Raw genomic sequence first — 15049 nt, forward strand, 5'->3', positions numbered from 1 at the left:
ATTTAATCAGTTGAGCTGTTTCAATGAGAGTTATCTTGGATTAATAGCTTTTAATGGGGTTTAAGTCCTGCAAAGGTCGAGCCTGATGAATTCTACTGTAGACATGACTGCATCATGTGGGGCCCCCTAAAACCGGTTTATCCCACCTGCAGAGTCTGGTGCCCGGAAAGTTGACATTGCCATTAATTAACCCCTCGACTGATCTCTACAGATCATAACAGATCAGTGGTCTACCCCCTCACGAAAAAAAAACAAACGGCAAGTCAGGGAATAACTTCTACTTCTACTTCTCGGTAGGATCCACATAAAGAGATGGTGGCGCCCTATCAAAACAAATACCGATGCCAAAACAGGGCAAAGGTCATGGGAAATTGGATGTTTTCGTAATGTACAGACAGAGCTGAATTCGGGTTGAATTGCACTCAGAATTGCTCATTTTGCAACCAGTTCTGATGTTATGATCCATCTATAATCTTTTCCCGTTGTCTTTCTTGTTGCGTTCTGATAATATGGGGTCCAGACATGCGAGTGGCGACGGGGGCGACAGCGACGACGGAACGACATCAGAGAGAGACGCAACACGTTTACTCGCTATGTTAATTCGCAGGTAAAATTCTGCTAGTGCTATCCTTCCCAGGACCGCGACACTCCGGAGGACAGCAGAAGACAGAAAAATGTGACTCTCCTGCTAGTCTCCTACACAACCAGTTAATTATGTTTTTGTTCATACCGCATACAGTCTGGCCCGCGCTCGAGACTAGCAGGAGAGTCACATTTTCTGTCCTCGGCAATATCGTGTTTGACGGCCCACTATTTTGCCGCCAAAATTTGACTCCCTAGCTTACTGAAAATTAATCAATAATATCTGCGAGCTGTATAAGCGGATGTTTTTCTGTCGTCTTGTGCGTAAAATCGAAGACGAGAGATTGCGTAGTTGTGCAAGCTTAATATATATCGTGTTTGGCGCCCACCTACACGCAAATAATAGAATTTTCCCCTAGGGTGGGCCGCGAAACACGATTATATATATAGGGTCGAACATCATCAAGCTTAATATATAATCGTGTTTGGCGGCCCACCTACACGCAAATAATAGAATATTCCCATAGGGTGGGCCGCCAAACACGATTATATATATATAGGCTTTCCAACAAGCTAAAACTAAAAATAAGTCCCCGTCCGGAGGACGAGAAAGAGGGTTTCCTTTGGGGGGGTACATTGCGCAGCAAAAGCGGGGGTTAGGAGATTTTGCGGGGCTATAACAAGCTTAAACTAGAAAGAGCGGGAACATTTTGGCGGGAGACTTAAGTTTTAAAAAGGCGGGAAAATTATAAAACTGAACTTGGATCATCAAGCTTAATATATAATCGTGTTTGGCGGCCCACCAACACGCAAATAATAGAATTTTCCCATAGGATGGGCCGCGAAACACGATTATATATATATAGGCTTTCCAACAAGCTAAAACTAAAAATAAGTCCCCGTCCGGAGGACGAGAAAGAGGTTTCCTTTGGGGATACATTGCGCAGCAAAAGCGGGGTTAGAAGATTTTGCGGGCTATAACAAGCTTAAACTAGAAAGAGCGGGAACATTTTGGCGGGAGACTTAAGTTTTAAAAAGGCGGGAAAATTATAAAACTGAACTTGGATCTACATCAAGCTTAATATATAATCGTGTTTGGCGGCCCACCAACACGCGAATAATAGAATTTTCCCATAGGATGGGCCGCGAAACACGATTATATATATAGGGTCGAACATCATCAAGCTTAATATATAATCGTGTTTGGCGGCCCACCTACACGCAAATAGTTGAATATTCCCATAGGGTGGGCCGCCAAACACGATTATATATATATAGGCTTTCCAACAAGCTAAAACTAAAATAAGTCCCGTCCGGAGGACGAGAAAGAGGGTTTCCTTTGGGGGATAAATTGCGCAGCAAAAGCGGGTTTAGAAGATTTTGCGGGCTATAACAAGCTTAAACTAGAAAGAGCGGGAACATTTTATGGAAACTTAAGTTTTAAAAAGGCGGAAAATTATAAAACTGTTTATTCTATGACACTATAATAGGCCTATATTGTGAGATTGCTCAACAATAAATCGTTAAAAATAGGCCTATATCATGCCGTCACAAAAAACAGGCCCCTAGCATGATTAAAATAATTATAAAATCAACGCAATATAACTTGATTTTGCCTTTATTCCGTTAAGACTGTAACACAGAATATTGCTGTATGATTAAGCCAATGCAGGCTGCTTTGAAATCATTCCTAATTTTTACATTTATTCCGTTCGGTAGGTAGGCCCTACGGAATAAAGCAAATTAATCAACTGCGCTTCAATTATTATTACCTCTAAAAATATCGTATAGGCCTATATCTCATACCATACCGGCACTAGAATGTCAGCATGATCATGTATGATCAAGAAATATTTGCATATTCCGTTATTACTGTTACATGATACCGTGTTTAAAAGTTGGTAAATGACACTGATTCGATTTATTCCGTAAAAGAATAAGACTGATAATTAAAAAAAGCAATTGCTTTTTAAAAAAAATATTATTACAGACAAAATTTTGACGGAATAAATTGCATACTTTATACTATGATTTATTCCGTAATTTTATAGCCGACACGCGACAATAAAAGATTTATTATTATTATTATTATTACAGGCAACATTTTGACGGAATAAATTGCATACTACATGCTTAGGACTACTATGATTTATTCCGTTATTACTGTAACATGTTATGACTTGATCCCGTGTTTAAAAGTTGGGAAGTGACACTGATTCGATTTATTCGAATAAAACTGATAATTTAAAAAAACCATTTTTATATTATTAGGCCTACAGACAAAATTTTGACGGAATAAATTGCATACTTTATGCCTAGGCCTACTACTATGATTTATTCCGTCATTTTATAGCCGACGCGCGACAATAACAGATTTATCTGCATAATTTTGACGGAATATATGGCATGCCATAGTATAGGCCCTCTGGATTGCTATTTATGATTTTCATTTTTACCGCTCCCAATTTTGTTTTAATAGGCATAGTAGGATAGGACAATACAAGAAAGAAAATGCTCTCAAAGACAAAAAGCAACACTGGCAAACTGTATTTTATTTCATTTTTTTTTTAATTTACTATAATTTTCACCAAGATACATTTCTACACATTAAATATAATATCTTACCAAATTTTTTAACAAGATTATAGAACAATACAGCAAGAAAACATTAAACAATTCAAAAACATCATCATTTTTGCTATTTGCGTATAGTGCGACCAATTTTCAGTAAGCTAGGGGGTCCAACTTTGGCGCCAAAATAGTGGGCCGTGAAATACGATATTGCCCTGTCCTCACATCGGTATAGGCCGTCTGCACGTTAATTGTACGGAGTGTCGCTTCTCTACCTTTATTTTCTCTGTCCTTCCTTCAAATGAATGCTGGACGGTTCGCACCCTTTCAATTTCGGACCCGTGCACTTTCGCCCCCTTTCTATTTCGCACCCGTGCACTTTCGCCCCCTTTTTTATACCGCGGGTATTGTGCTGCTCAGCTGCTGTCATGTTGTTGATTGATGCATGATCGATTACTTGAACTCCCGGCGATGCGGCGTAGTATGTTTATGTGCCGTCGCGTCGGGCATGCACTTATTAAAGGGGCATTTCGTGATCCACAGCCTCATCCCCCACTTTTCTCAAAAAAAGTTGAGATTTTTATATCACTGGAATACTCTGGCTACATAATGTTTATGTACAAAATATTTCTTGCAGATTAATTCGTTTAGCAAAGATATCATGAAATTTGAATTTCGTTCTGGTGCACCAAACGAAATTACAACGCATTGTCTATGGAGCAGTGTAATACACATAATCATGCATAACTTCGCTAACGCAAAATCGGAATCAACTGAAATTTTGGGAATATGCTTTTTTTTCGTGTATATGTGGTCATGTGTCTTATGGTGGGACCCCAAAATACCTGGTGACGTTACATTTTTCTCTCCTCTTTCAGATTTAACTTGTTGTCACACTCACAGGGCTATTCTTGGTCCAATTGCATCAAGTTTGGGCTCATTATACAGCCTGATTATTCTAATTTTCAAATATGTTTCTCAATTTGGAATGCCAATTTGTTTAATTAGTGAAAAATACCAAAATGTTAACGAAGATAAACCTGGTGGATAAGCGGTAGTGGATAAGCGGTAGTGGAGTATGTGCATTCTCTATGAGCGACATGGCATCCTTTTGAATTTTAAATTATATCATTGCCAAATAGTGTGCTATACTTGCAAATCATACCTCAAATGAAAGCTTGATCATTCATTATTCATATTCAGCTATTAATTTTTATCAAATCGTGTTAACAAGTATTCACTGAGAACCGCAAGTCACAAGAACCTCAATTTTTTCCTATTCACTTACACACAAATGCCAAGATTTTCAGTTACGACATGCGTTTTGGCTTTCAATTGTTGTATCTTGAGAATTATACACCCTAAGATAGGAAAAGTATACATTTTTGGAAAGCTTTTTACACAAGGAATCCAAATATGCAGTTAAAATAAATGTAGGATACACTCTAAAGAAAATATCTTCAAAAATGTAATCAACATTTTGTGCGTGAAATTACGTATATTTTCACACCCTGTATCACCACTTTGGTCAATCATAACATGGCAAAAGTATACATTTTATTTAAGCTCATAGAGTTGCCTGCCACAAAATTAGATTACATTTGAGGTATTCCATATCAGTAGCAAATGCAATAAATTATTAATTTACTAGTAAAAATTTTTTTTTTCATGATATCACCCTATATATTTTCTTACGCACCCTGTATACCAACTTCATTTTTGCATAGTTGGATTCCTTGGAACATAAGCTTTCCAAAAATGTATAGTTTTGTTGATGTGAGATGTATAGTTTTAGAGATGTAACAATTTAAGTGAAAAGGAGGACAAATGATCAAAATCAGTGCTTGTAACGCAAATGTGCCCCACCATATGACACATGACCATGTACTGAAAAATGTCATAAAAAGAGGATGCTAGGATCACGAAATACTCCTTTAAGTCATAATAAACCCGGGAAGGAAGGAAAGAAAGGATATTTTAGCAGCAGGCTTACCCAAAATAATGAAATAATTAGAATTTAATGATAAAAATAGTAATAATAATAAATAGTAATAATAATAAATTTATATTTAATTATTAATTATAATATGTACAAAAACAGGGGAAATTTGTTCCAACTGACGACCAAAGGATGGATCCAAAAGGATACAAGTGTCAACAAGCAATGGATAAAATTAAAAACAATGAAAGTATGACACACAATCCAATGGGGAGTAACACAAAACATATAAACACAGTTAATTTAATAATAATAATAATAACAATAATAATAATAATAATAATAATAATAATAATAACAATGATAATAATATAAACAAAGTTAATTTAAAAATATAATATGATGATAATAATAATAATATGATAGTAATAATAATAATAATAATAACAATGATAATAAGGGGCTGTGCAATAATTATTCCCCCCACCCCGGGGTTAATTTCCAAACGGCCCGCCAAAAATTGCTTCCCCCCTTCTCGGCCTGCCAAAAATCGCTTGATGTGCTCTAATGTCCCACAATAAATACTGTCCAAACGTTCATCAAGTACCCCTTCCCTTAAGATGAACCGAACAAATCTAATTGATAGAAATAAATTATTATGTGCAGCAACTTCCAAAAACAAGACATGTTTCAAAAGACAAAGCAGCTTTCTTGATAAAAAAAAAGAAGAAAAAAAAGGCACTATAATAGTATAAAAAAATAAAAAAAGAAAGTAATCCCCTTTACACGATCTTCTTTATTAATATCTAAGAAATAGATGCTATTACATTATTGACATCTTCGAGTTCAAACATCCTGCCTTAAAATGGTCGGCATAAAGTATTTAGCGGATTAAGATACCGCGTAAGATATGCCGTGGTGTTAATGAAGCATCGTCATAATGAGTCCGTGATTGACAGGCCGTTAACAAAATGAATCATGAACACAAAAATGTCAATCATTTACAATGCAGAATTGGATAGCATGAAGCATTTTTTCCACAAATTTGTTTATTTACGTATGTTATTTATTAAAACCATATTTATACAGGGTTACCATTCAGATAAATCTGATATTACAGGGGCCCTGTGTCATGAAAACAATATACATAACAATTTGTAGAATTATACATAGGGCCTATATAAGAATTTTTTTTAAACATAAACAAAAAAAAATCATACATCAAATAATTATATCAAAATTCATTAAAAGTATTTACATTTCTTTTGTTTTATACAATTTACGTAACACTTGTAGAAATATATATATATTAAATTAATTAAGAACACAGACAAAATACATTATTCATTAAGACATAAAAGTTAAAACATTTGGTTCATTAATTACATTTCTCATTAAAACGAACAGAAAACTTTTCTGATTAATAATATTTTATATTTGGCAAAGAATATGGATGCAATTGTAATATTTCTCAATGTGCAATCGTAACATATTGTTCGTAATAAATATCTTTGTATGCATATGTATTTCTTGACAAGTTTATACCGGCACGAGGCCGCGGGGCCCGGGGGCTTGTCAAGCAATCGATCGTATTCGTACGTCACTTGGCATATATGGCAGTTTTGCGTGTCTGTTTACGGTACCATTGATTGAACCCACACCATACCGGTTCTTTCCGTTGAAGAAGTCACACCTTATGTATACAGTCACGCGTCGCGTGGGTCCGGAGACTTGTCAAGCAATCGATCCGGTACGGGCAAGTTCTGGGACGAATATATGCGTGCTACTGCCTAGTCACTGTAGGCTACCATTGCATTGATTGAACCCATGTCACGCCCGGCGCTTTCGCGTACTAGTGGCAGCTAATACTCGCGGTGATTGAAGAAAGGTGGCGAAAGTCAGCACAGCATTATCGCAAAGTTGCTGCCAGGCGTTTGTTTAATTGCTTGTGCGCATTTGTCTTTGAGAAATTTGCTAAATATTTTTTCCCATTAGTTTCATGTCAAAGAAGATCAATTCGGCAACATAAAGATGGGATAAAATTATAAATTATAAGCCATCAAATTTTTGGCCATATCAATATTAGGCCCTATATAAATTTTATAGGCCATAAATAATTTAACACTAAATTATATAGCTATTAATAAAGTACTAATAAGGTAACATAATTCTAATAATAATAATAATATAATAATAATAATAATAATAATAATAATAATAATAATAATAATAATAATAATATATAAAAATAATAAATAGGCCTAAAATAAAAATAAAATAGAAATGAAATAAAATAAAATAGGCCTAAGTAAAATAAAATAACAAATCAAAAACATAATGAATACCAATCTCCAGTCGAAGCACATTTAATGTATTGTAATAATATAACAAGTATTATTTTCAGGTGACTAACTTTGGAATTAAAAGTGCTCAAACCCATTACAGGTGAGCGTAGAAACAAATTCAAAGTATAGACCTCTGGAAAAGGCAACCGTTACTACTAGTTTCACAGCATACCCTCACTTACGATCATAGACCTATTAAATTCAATCGAACCGGAGAGTCCATCAACATCCCGGTAAACGTACTATTTCCTTTTGTACACGCTGGACTCAGTACCGGTACTGCAAGTCTGCAAACACAGACAATCAACATTAAACAGTCAACCGATCGATCGTGCATCATCAATCAACAGCAGCACATTACCCGCGGTTGTAAAAGGGGGCGAAAGTGCACGGGTCCGAAATTGAAAGGGTGCGAACCGTCCTGTTTCCCTTCAAATAGCGTCCCATTTTTTTCAGCTCATAATGAGGCAACTATTACAATATTCATTATTTTCAATGTTTCATTTATAAGCGGCCTTTTACCATAAATTTATTCTAATGCACTTTTGTTCATTCTATTTGGGTATCGTCAGTCCCAAAGAGCTCCAAAGACAGTTCAAACTGCAATAATTATGAGCCCCCGGGTCAAATTTCCAAAAGGCTCGCCAAAATCGCTTGCCCGCCCCCCCCCCTCTCGGCCCGCCAAAAATTGTTGGCCCGCCAAAAATTCTTTGCCCCCCCTCCCTTGAACATGCCAAATTTTTAGGATCCCAATTTACAAATCTTAAAATGTTCTAGATGTATGTTGCGAGCGCAGCGAGCAGGAAAATTTGCATATTGAAGCGTTTCCATACTGTTTTCCGAAGCCTTTTTAGAGCGTTTTATTAAAAAAGCACCCCATGAATGTGTGCCAAAATTGCTTGCCCCCCCCCCTCTCGGCTTGCCAAAATTGCTTGTCCCCCCTTTTGGCTCGCCAAAATTGCTTGCCCCCCCCAATTTTACCCTCTCCCGAGGGCTCATAATTTTTGCACATCCCCTAAATGTCACACACAAACGTTTTATAAAAGTAGGTATGCTAGGTGAATTCAAATTTGCCATCAAACTGCATCATTTTATACAAATTAAAGCCCTTGAGTAAATAAAGCCAAAACTGAAAACCTTTTTTTCATAGCATTTTCCGTAGCAAAGTTACATCTTGTCAAAGATTGACTTTCATCAAAAAGATTCAGCTAGCAAAATTCCCCAGATCTTAGTCTCATGATGATAGCAGCTTTTTTTAATGGAACTGCTATCAAAATCCCTCTAAAATTCCATGTGCGATTGTCTTATCACCATAAAAAAACATACATGTAGGCCTATATGGTCAAGTGAAGTATAGAAAACATATTTATGTAGGTTTCCTTGACCGGCCAGTTCTTTTAATGTAAATAATATGCATTGTGTTCTAGGCGAATTTGGCTGACTAGCAAATGTGTTAACTAAGGTTTGCCTGGCATACCTAATAAAAGTATATTTATCTTGCTTTGAAAACAAACTCGATGTACATGTATAGTCTTCACTCCAGTTTGTACAGTGTTGTAGGTCTCGAGACCAGTCTCGGGCTCGGTCTCGAGACCATCTCGAGACCTGGTTTTGCAGTGTCTCAGTCTCTGATGTCAAGGTCTTGGTCTCGGAACTCAAAAGTCTCGGTCTCGGACCTCAAAAGTCTCGGTCTCTAACGTTTTTTTGGTCAAGACCTGAAGAAAAAGATATGATTTTCTATTGTTGTTCATTATTTTTATTCCTTACCCTAAATTTCAATGAATGCTGAAGAAATTGTTAAGAATAAAGATACAGAAATCATTTTATAAAGTTATAAAAAGTTATAAATGAATCATAAGTGAGCATGTTCGTATGTGAGCTTCCAATTTCAGTTCATGATTAAACATAGGTGGGCAGATGGCGGAAGCGAGGATCCCACTAAACTTTTACAAGGGGAATATTCTCCACAAAAGCATAATAGATGAACAAATAGTTGCCCTGTGCAGTGTGCATCTTATTTTCAGCACGAAAAACACTGTGTTTTGGGCCCAAATATGGTAATTGCTCAATTGCTTCACGCACTTGCCCTTTACACACTAGCCTAATTTTGCCTCCACTGTATCCAACATTTATGAAATTTTCTCAAAATTTGGAGGAAAATTGTACAAATTAAGACAAATAGTGTTAAACTGAGGGTCCAAATTTCTTGAAAAGTTGGTACAATGATGGGTTCTCTTTCAAATTTTCAGCGGCACACCAGTACCCCTACCCAAACCAAACTTGAGTATCCCCCGGGATTAAACCAAGGTCTCGGTCTCGGTCTTGGTCTCGGAACTTAGAGGTCTTGGTCTCGGAAGGGGTGGTCTTGGTCTCGGAAGGTTTGGTCTCGGTCTCGGTCTCGGACGGGAAGGTCTCGGTCTCGGACATAGAGGTCTTGACTACAACACTGGTTTGTACTAACCTCTCCGTATGCATTTGAAAACTAAAAACATTCTGCGCAAAGCATTACGCTTGGTAATACGCGTTCAATATGCATTATTATTTATATCAGGCCTTTGAGCGATACAATAAAACTGTATATTGTACAATATTTTCAAAATACCCCGATGCAATAATATTTCTTGAATATTGTACACGTATCGTATGCAGCGTCGCTGCGATACCATGGTGACGGCACAAACACGCAGCGTCATGATACAACAGCACAACAATACACAGACATCGTTACGGCTCACAGGAGATTTCGTACTGTAAACAAGTAAAATCACAAACTTAATTTGCGGCAATTCTGGATGATAGGAAATATAATCCACATCTACAAATAAACCTGTATATAATTATTCCGAAATTGTTTTTGGAGAGTAAAGAGCAGAAAACAAGAAGGTCAAAAGGTCAGGGCCGGATTTACCATAGGGCCAGATGGGCCCGGGCCCCCAAAATTGCCCTGTGCAGTGTGCATCTTCCATTTTAGCCGAAAAACACCATGTTTTGGGCCAAAATAGCCTATAAAAATCACAAAATTTTGCCTGATATAAATAATTTTTTTCGATAGAAAAATATTACACTCGTCTTCGACTTGTGCAATATTTTTCTATCTCGTGCAATATATTCTTGTATCACACGAAAATAAGCCATTCAATATTATACTCTCTGTCACTTACACCTAAGCTACACATGTATATGCGCGCCACCTTCAAGTAAACAACTTCAAATATTTGGGCAAAAAAGTGATATTTTCTCTGTAAATCACACAATTTTGTGGTACGGTATTTGAATAGAAATAAAAAAACAAATTTTAAATGAATGAATGGATGCATGCATCCAATTATTTTTAAATGGATTTCCACATGACAAAAAAACAAAGTATCTTCTACAAATTCAGTGGATTCAGACATTCAGTAAACTTGTGAATAAGGCCAAAAAAAAAAAAGTTGTTTGTTTGTCCTCCACCCACCGATCCTCAGATGAAGGCCTGACCAATATTTTTTTTTTTTTTTCAAATTTTTTTTTTTTAAATAAGTAAAATTCAATTTTTTTTTCAGATTTGAAGTATCTCTGGACCTAGCTAGAGCTAAATACTAAGATCTTTCATGGTTGAAAATTAAAAAAGCCCCCAAAAAACATTTTGTGTCTTCAATATGCAAAGTTATAACTTGTGTTCATGTCATAGTCTATTATTTTTAGTGACTTCAAAATACATTGGATTCGAAATCATTGAAAGACTATGACATGAACACAAATTATAACTTTAACTGCATATTAATGAAACAAAATGTTGGTTTTTTTAAGTCACCATGAATGATTGTAGCATTTAGCTCTAGCTAGGTCCAGGAATGCGCCATGCCAAAAAAAAAAAAAAAAAAAAAAAATCCGCCCGCCCGCAAGTCCTCTTTCAAAGCTGTGGAGGACAAACAAACAATTTTTTTTTTTGGCCTAACAGTGCTCGAGGAAAACAAGGAAGTCCTTTTTCCTGTTTTTTCTAATGTGATATCTTGATACAGCCTTAAAAAACATTGTTTGATTGGCGTTGCAAGCTGACCGACCCTAAAAATAGGCCTGACCCTTGTCTTTGTTCTTATTTTTTTGCCAAAAAAATATCAAATAATTTTTTTTTAAATTAAAATTTGAAGAAAATGGAAGAAAATAGCAAGGAAAGGAGAGAAGACCACTCTCAAACACATTGAGGGGGGGGGACGAGAACCAACAAATAATTTTATGTGGCCTAAATTTTGGTATTAAAACTAATAAACAATAACAAATGTCAACAAAAGATGCAATCCTATGTAGATGCATGTTGATGTGTGTCTGTGGGGCCGGGTGCACTGAGCAATGCCCATGACACTGATATGTGACATGATCAAGGGGAATGAAAATGAGTTTTACACATGTTTCTGAAGAGGACATTTAAAGAGCTTTCAGAAACTGAAACCCCATGTTGATGCGACTTTTCTTTGTGAAGTTACATCAATTTATCAATCGCTGAAAACAATATAAAACAAAAGAATTTTAACACTTTCTTTGCCAATATCTCAAAATCAACATCAGCAACATCCGACTCATTTCCCTTGATCGTGTCACATAATGTGTGTCATAGGCATTGCTCAGTGCGCCATATGATATCAGGTTGTACATGTATAGGCTGCTAGCCTGCTAGGCTAGATTTGTAAATACTGGGTGTAAACAATGACTCAGGATTTCCCTTATCACATGTATGCAGTGCAGGGCCAGGGCATGTACATTGTAGGGGTGCATGATCATGCATATAAACAAACATTTAAGTTATTATTGTGACCTGCTTGCTGTGTATGCCCTACTTAAGCTTTTGACACTATTCAAGTAATCCCCCCATCATGGCTCTCAAATAATATGGAATGTTTTATTCATAATTATGAATGAGACCACTATGTGCCGACTGCCTTTCACAGCCAATCAAACAAACTCAGCTTATGGAGATATATGATTGGATCAGGGTAAATGAGTCTGATATCGACCTGATACTTTTCTTCTTTGCAGTTGATTTCCTCTTTTTTTCCCAGAAATTTAGGGTTTTTTTTTTTTCAGCCCAATTTGAGCCATTTTACCCCAATTTTAACGCTGTTTTTCTAGAGGTTGCTACCTCTTTTCTTATAAAGACCCTGTTTCAGGTCTGTGATTAAAATCTAATTCAGTTTTCAATTTCATTGTAAACATGAGCCATTCTCAGAGCTTTATTTGACTGAAAATCCCATCATAATTAGACTTACGCTTCTAGAGATTCAACCATTCTAGTATTCTGAGAACAATAAAATACAAAGGAAATTGAATACTACTATATAATGGCTATTTCTCAAAATCAATATTCCAGACATCCGACTCATTTTGCTTGCATTATATGTCTTTTGATTAAATAAATAAACAAATAAATTAAATAGATTTATATAGTGCCTTTTTCCAAATCTCAGAGAACGCAAAGCCAAGGGTGAAAATAAGAAATGATGAACCAGGGGCTCCTTTTTACACAAAATGGCCCCTGGTTCACTTCATTCAACATGGAACCAGGGGCCACTTCTAATCAACAGGGGCCAATATTGTTCTGAATAAGTTCATCATGCGTTAATGGCTATGGAATTGAATTTTTGGGTGTAGTGACCAGGGGCCAGTTTCTGAAGAAAAGTGTCCCCTGGTCAGCTTAAATTTAGATGGGACCAGGGGCCATTTGAGGGTTTCTGTGGGCTTAAACGGCTCCCGTCTCCCACTTATTTTCCCCCTTGCGCAAAGCGCTGTAATTTCGTTGCCATGGTGAATCATTACAATCAGATCGAGAAACTGGTGCAAACCTATCCACACTTGTAATATCCACCAATTAATTGTGCAGCTCCCCAAATTCCATTGGGTGAAGGAAGTTTTTCAAACTAAACAACTAATCTTTCTGCTGAGTGTAAGCCATAGATTTCCTTCTCAGAGATATTGTCTAAATTGACACACGTTTCAATTTTTTATGTTTCAGTGGTCAGATACGTCTAATTACTCAAGACAGAAGCCTAGATTTCATGGATGATGATGACGATGATGATGATTATGAACCATACATAGAGTGCAAACCTGAAGGTATGTGCATGGTGTGGACCACGAGGGGTTCCCCCTAGTTAAAAAGTTATACGGGGATGTGCCATGGTTTGGGGGTACCTAGCAATTTTGGTATATTGATGGGTGGGTTTTCACATTCAGATATAAAACCCTTTGAGAGGAACTGACAACAACCAGGGGGAATTGTTGAGGTTGTTTTCTATCGTTAGTGGAGTGGAATATACATGTATTATGTATGTATTGGCAGAATTTCATACTTGCCAAGTTTTTTCCAAAACACTGAAATACTGGATTGTCCAGTTTTCCCTTTTTCAGGAAAATTAAAAAAAGAAAATAAATGAAGGTTAGGTTATCTATTTTTATGGGTTTGTAGTGTCCCTGGACCTAAAGCTAAATGCTAGGATCATTCATGGTTGACCTATAAAAAAAAGTGAGTGTTTATAATATACAAAGTGATAATTTGTGTTCATGTCATACTCTTGGCCCCGTCCGTGACAAGTGAGAGCTTCGCTTTGCATATAAGCTTGTCCCTGTTTTTGATTTTCCAATGATGGCAAGTATGGAATTTACATATGTGACATGATCAAGGGGGAACGAGTCACATGTCGGCCCTGGTCGAAAATGAGTTTTACACATGTTTCTAAAGAGGACATTTAGGGCTTTCAGAAACTGAAAACCCCATGTTGATACGAACTTTCTTTGTGAAGTTACGTCAATTTATCAATCGCTAAAAACAATATAAAACAAAAGAATTTTAACACTTTTTTTTTGCCAATATCTCAAAATCAATATTAGCGACATCCGACTCATTTCCCTTGATCGTGTCACATATTTGGTTTCCAAAAAACTACTGGCCCCATCGGACCAGCTAGGCAGAAAGTTCACTGGCCTGACAGTGAAAGTTACTGGTCCAGGCCATGCAGGCCCGCTGCTATTTGGAGCCCTGGTATTATTAGATGTGATTTTTGTCTACAGAATTAATCAAGAATGCTTCTTTCTACTTTGTTATTTCTTGCAGCTGATAAATGCCCTGATACTAAAGCTATCGATGTAAGTATAGCCATTGTGATGCATATATTCCTTATTTTCAGTTCTTGTCAGCCTGTTATAGTTGCCCTAGGCCACCTTAAGTAAATAGTTTGTTTAAAAGTCCACACACACAATAGTAAAATCTACCGCTTTATATTGGCGCTCTATTCTTCAAATCATCCACACAAAATCTCACGTCTGACATTATCATAATTATGTAAAAATAGTTAAACAGGTTAAAATTTCCTTAATAATAATAGCTTGTGTCTTTTTATTTGTCTACAATGAAAGGTTGTCTAATCTTGTCAAAAAGTTTGTCCCACAGTTTGATAAAAAAGAAAAACTAAAAAAACACATTCCGCTTTAGAATTTTGACTTGGGAAGGGCTTTGAGACAAAAAAAATAATTTAAGGTGCATGGCCTTATGATTAGTGATGAACCGTTCAAATCAGTAATTTCTGAATATGTCCTATTTTCTCATCTGATCTGGATCGGTATTGGGGAAAATCCCTTCATT

The 15049-nt window shown here is 36.4% G+C and overlaps 1 protein-coding gene across 1 annotated transcript in view; it reads left to right on the forward strand.

Annotated features, from left to right (window-relative positions):
• Positions 1-371: 371 nt before the first annotated feature.
• LOC140146551 (DDB1- and CUL4-associated factor 11-like) overlaps positions 372-15049 on the forward strand; it is a 33162-nt gene continuing 18484 nt past the window's right edge. The window contains exons 1-3 of the mRNA XM_072168425.1: positions 372-607; positions 13424-13524; positions 14522-14553. Coding sequence (XP_072024526.1) covers positions 510-607; positions 13424-13524; positions 14522-14553 — 231 coding nt within the window. The 5' untranslated portion in view covers positions 372-509. The remainder of the gene's footprint in view (positions 608-13423; positions 13525-14521; positions 14554-15049) is intronic.

Source organism: Amphiura filiformis, chromosome 2, assembly GCF_039555335.1.
Source record: "Amphiura filiformis chromosome 2, Afil_fr2py, whole genome shotgun sequence".
NCBI classification, from domain to species: domain Eukaryota; kingdom Metazoa; phylum Echinodermata; class Ophiuroidea; order Amphilepidida; family Amphiuridae; genus Amphiura; species Amphiura filiformis.